Below are 5,112 nucleotides of genomic sequence, written 5' to 3' on the forward strand. Positions count from 1 at the left end.
TTAGATAACAGAATGTTTGGACAGTGAAGGATTCCGATAACAGAGATCCCAGTGTATGCCTGCTCTGTCACGCGGTCGGTCGCAATCTGTCATGAGATCTGAAGCTCAAAAGCGAAAATCAACGTGACAAGACGGACTGTCAGGTGATTTCTGACAGTGTACGAGTTTTTTGGAACTCGGCCAAAAACCGCGGTTCCGTTCGCGCAGGTGCGCCTTTCCGAATATAAATTCTGTAATATATAAAATTATCTCAGTTAAAGATAATTAACCTATCTTTCTTTCGTTTCTTTGTTTGTTTTTATTTTATTATTCGAAATTTAAAATACGCAGCCTCACAATCGTGGAAAATTAAAAATAAAAATAATTGCAAAAATATCAAGATAGAATATTGGATGGAAGAAAAAAAATAATTTTTCTTTCCTTATTGATAATTTGTTTGCTTAAAATAAAAAATAAAATTCGAAAGAAATAGTTACGAAAAGTTACGAAAACGAAGTGGAAGAAGATGATCCTTCCTCTAATCGAAACTCTATAATTTTCTATATTCAATTTATTTAAAAAACGAATAGAAATTATTTCAGAATGAATGCTATCAGTAATATCTTTTTGTAATTCCTCGAATTCGATAAATAAATAAAAAGCACGACATTCGATGTGATCGAATTCAATATGATAAAATAATAAAATGGTTTTTTATTGGAATATCGAAGATTAAACGAAGTTATTGCGAGGAATGCAAAGGAGCCATATGTTGATAGAGAGAAATTTAATATCACTCTCGGCGTCCGGTTTTCTATTAAATAGAATTTCATCGAATCGAACCATTAATACATACCCGGATCCATTAGATTCTATTAAACCGGGCTAATTGAGATAGTCACGGTTTAAACCTGCCGCATTTACATACCATTTCTTCTCTGCAATGCAAATTGATCGAGATTCGTTGAAACACGTTTCAATTAAAAATATTAAGAGGCAAAAAATTATTAAGTACTCGGAGGAATAATTCCTCGAAATATGGGAAATTCTCATGAAAATTTATTTTAATATCTTCCTTTTTTTATTTGTAAAATATATTACGTTTCTGCCTTTTAATTAAAAAAATAATCATCGAAATAAAAAAATTCCTAAACTCTCATAGAAATATTATTAAAAGTGTACGAAATCTTCATGAAAATTTATAATAAATAAGAAATTCTAATTTTCGTTTCTTTTCTTCGATGAGAAAGTGATTAAGAATAAATAATTATTAAGCTTCCCCGTGAAAATTTATAATAAACAAAAAAAAATCTGTGTATTTTACTAACAATTTAAAATTGTTCTGTTTCAGCGATGGCCGATTGGTAGAGGGAGATCAGATATTGGCGATAGATGGACAACCATTAGATTCGAATATCTCTCATGAACAGGCAATCTCAATCCTCCAGAAGGCACGTGGTCTGGTTGAGTTGGTCGTAGCAAGAAGCACTCAAGGTAATTTGAATTCAACTTTTTACTCTTCATTGGCCTTTTTTTGATCTTATCCTCTAATCTAATTTTTTTATCGCTAAATCTGCACTGTGCACAGTTTATTTTTTTTTTTTTTTTTAGAAAAATGGAAATTTCCTGCTCTTTTGAATAAAATTTTATTTTACAAATTTGAATTGTAAAAAAAACAAAATGTAATATCGATATTTTCAGATATACTGTTCGTCAAAATTTTTTCATGCAGAATTTTTGCACGGATGATCATTTTTTCCCCAAAAATTTTCATCAAATTCTTCGTTAAAAAAATCAGAATTTAGTACGAAATATTTTGCCCAGATTTTCACAAAGATGCAATATATATTTTTAAAAATTGCGATTATGTCAAAAAATAAAATCCCTCTAGTCTATTTCCTCCTTCCCCGGAAAAATTTATTATATCAATTACAATTTAATGAAAATGTATAATTTTCAATGCAAATTTCAATCTTCCACGAAAAAATATAACTATTCCTAATATATCGAGTCTCGTTTATCTTCTATCTATACTACTGCACATTCTTCGAAACATCTGTCATTGCCAATTCTATCCAATACAACTTTCCATCACTACAGTTCCATCACTTCAATTTTCCTTCCTCTCTCCATACCACCATAATTCTTCGAAACATCTGTCACTATATATTGTTCAATAACTCATTTAAAATTACTTACAATTAAAAATCTTTATCTGTTATTATCCAATACAACTTTATACCACATTTATCTCTCCACTATTGATTCTGTTACTACAATCTGTTTAATTATTGCTTTTCCATTCTTTGAAACATCTGTCATTACTCATTTAATTAATTTACAGTTAAATCTTATTTATCTTCCTTCCACTATAATTCTTTCAAACATCTGTCGATTCTAAACGTTGCAGACGTTGTCTACTGCGTTTGTTCGCTTCATTGTTTTCTTGATTAATATTAAATTAGTCCGGTAAACGATGGTAATTAAATTAACCATGAACTTTTGAATATGATACACGGTGTCCAAAGTATCAAGCCAAGGCTCCAGAGTACGTAGAAGTTTCGAATAACTAAGCGATGGAGAAACGACACGTGCACCAGTAAATTAGATTATTCATGATGTGTATGAAGGCAAATTGCAAATTTTTGTAAATAACGAAATGGAGTGTGATGGAGGGTGGCTTCGATGTCATTAAATAATTAATCGCATTTTAATTAGATTAAAAGTTTTGAAACCTTTTCTCTTATAATTCTACTCTTTTCTTTTTCTTCTTCTTCTTTTTTTTTAATAATTTTATTAATTTAATAATGTTTTACTAAAATTGATGGCTTGTAATTGAATAAATTCACAAAATGATAGATTATTTTAATAGTATTTTAATTGTATTTCAATTCGATTAAAATTTATGATTTCTTTCTCTTTTTTTAATTAAATTAATCGTGACAAATTGTGATAAATAGGAATGACATTAAAATTTTTAACGTGTTACAATAATCAATTAGGATTGGATCAAATTAAGGAAACGTAAAATCATATTTTTTTTCATTTTTCTTTCAAATAAATTATATTAATCAAATAAATCGATAGAAAAAAAACAAATAGAATTAATCGATTCATCGAATTAAAATATATAACGTTTTAATTTAATGAATCAATGGTTAAGCAAAGAATAAAATTGATTAAAATCTCTTCATTTTCAATTCGATTAAAGATTTTTCGTTCTCCTCCTTTTCTTTTGCAATCAATTTTAACCACATGACCAATCTAATAAATCGATAGAGAAATAGATAAAATCGAGAGGAGAATTTTTTCGTCCCCCATTATCGAGGGGTAATCGTGGTGCGCCAGTAATGGAACAAACAGCAACGAAAGATAGAGATAAAATCGAAGAGGAAATACAAACAAGACCGATCGATTAATTAATCGAAAGTATGTAGTATCTCGGTTCATTTCTGACAAGAGATACGTACGTTGAGAAACGTACGTACGTTTCAATTAATTAAGCCATTTTATGCCATTAATTTACTTTGCTCTTCGCTTTTAGTTTATCCGAGGTTCGTTTGAAATTTTTCACTCGACTGTGGATGTACAAAAAAAAAAAAAAAAGAAAGGAAAACAAAAAAGACTTGGAAAAGAAAGAAGAAACCAACTTTCCGCGACTTTGTTTCCTTTTTCTTCCTTCGTTTCAAAAACTTCTTGTTTGCTCTTCTGTTTTTCTTTTTTCTTTTTTTTTTCTCTCCTCTTCCTCCTCTTTCTTTGTTTCTTTTCTCATGTTGCAATCAGTCTCGAGAGAGAATAAATAAAAGAGAGTCAATTTTTATTATTTGTTAATTCATTTTCGATTGGAACGAATATCGAATAAAGCATGTAAAAGAATGGAATATGTGTACAGAGAAACGAATGTTTGTTCGTTTTCTGGTAATAGTTTCCATTTTGTCCGACTCGCTGGATTGGATTCGATTCTTTAATTTAAGTAGTAATGGTGTTTTTTGATTTATTTTGATGGATGTTTTTTCATATGTAGAATAAACTTTACTTTTTTTTAAAATTATTTTAGAAAAAAGATAAATCAAATAGAAATTACTTGTTTGATATTTTGACTCGTTGATATAAAGATATTTATAGTATTAATTATTTATTTTTGGAAAATGTGTCAAAATCGAGATAAATCTTTTTTAATTTTTACAAAATTCTTTGTAAAAAAAATAATTTAGAAATAAAAAATGAAAAAGAAAATAAAAGAGAAATATAATATAAATATAATTTGTCATTTTCTTTCGCGTTGGATAATTTGGTTTAACGATTCCATCGCAATTCGTCTTCTTCTTTTTTTTTTACGAACATTAATCAGTTATTTAAAGTTTCCAATTTGACGAGTCCTTAAATTATTGCAAAGAAAATTTACAAAGTTTTTCCAACTCGTCCGCCACGTTTCCTTCGTGTCCCTGCACTTGATGGAAAAGTTTCGAGAATCGAAATCACGTTCCCTTTATTATCATCGGGCAATCTTCCGGGTAATTTTTTGCCGGGAAAGTTGGCTTGCGAAAAAAAATTACAAAACTCTTCAAAACTTCTTTTCACTTTTTTCCACTTTTTTCTCGTATCCTCGAGCGGCGAGCACCTAATACCTGTTGCCCAAAGATTCCTCCAACCCCTCCCATTAGAAAATCTCATAAAATGTATACACACATATCCTCCTTATCACTTTGCTGACATAAATCACTTACCAGAAAATGAGACAAAGATTTAATAATTCGAATTAAACCTTCTTCCTCTTCTTAATTTCCAACAACAAATAAAATTTTCATTTCAAAACTCTCTATTATTACCCTCTATTATTACCTAAAATATCGCCCAAAAATTTAGAAATCTTTTCACAATCTTCTCCAAATAAATTTCACTCAAAAATTTTCATTCTTATGCAACTTACTTTTAATTAAAAACGCAACAACAACAATTTTTAAAGAAAAATATTATTAAATTCATCTTATCGATCTTCTTCTTCTTTTTATTATTATTATTATTCAAGACGTTGGGAGCTCTTTGCCGACGGATGAGTTGTCCGGAGCATCGAGTTCGACAGCGGCCGCGGGAGCAGGTGTGTCCATCATCGGCGGCGTTGTCGGCGGGACA

The 5,112-nt window shown here is 29.6% G+C and overlaps 1 protein-coding gene across 1 annotated transcript in view; it reads left to right on the forward strand.

Moving 5' to 3' along the window:
- Positions 1-5,112, forward strand: part of LOC116185224 (inaD-like protein) — a gene marked incomplete at its 3' end in the record, with an annotated part of 20,794 nt that extends 15,682 nt beyond the window's left edge. The window contains exons 2-3 of the mRNA XM_031509219.1: positions 1,331-1,473; positions 5,009-5,112. Coding sequence (XP_031365079.1) covers positions 1,331-1,473; positions 5,009-5,112 — 247 coding nt within the window. The remainder of the gene's footprint in view (positions 1-1,330; positions 1,474-5,008) is intronic.

The sequence above is a fragment of the Apis dorsata genome, unplaced genomic scaffold (assembly GCF_000469605.1).
Source record: "Apis dorsata unplaced genomic scaffold, Apis dorsata 1.3 scaffold_132, whole genome shotgun sequence".
Classification (NCBI taxonomy): Eukaryota; Metazoa; Arthropoda; class Insecta; order Hymenoptera; family Apidae; genus Apis; species Apis dorsata.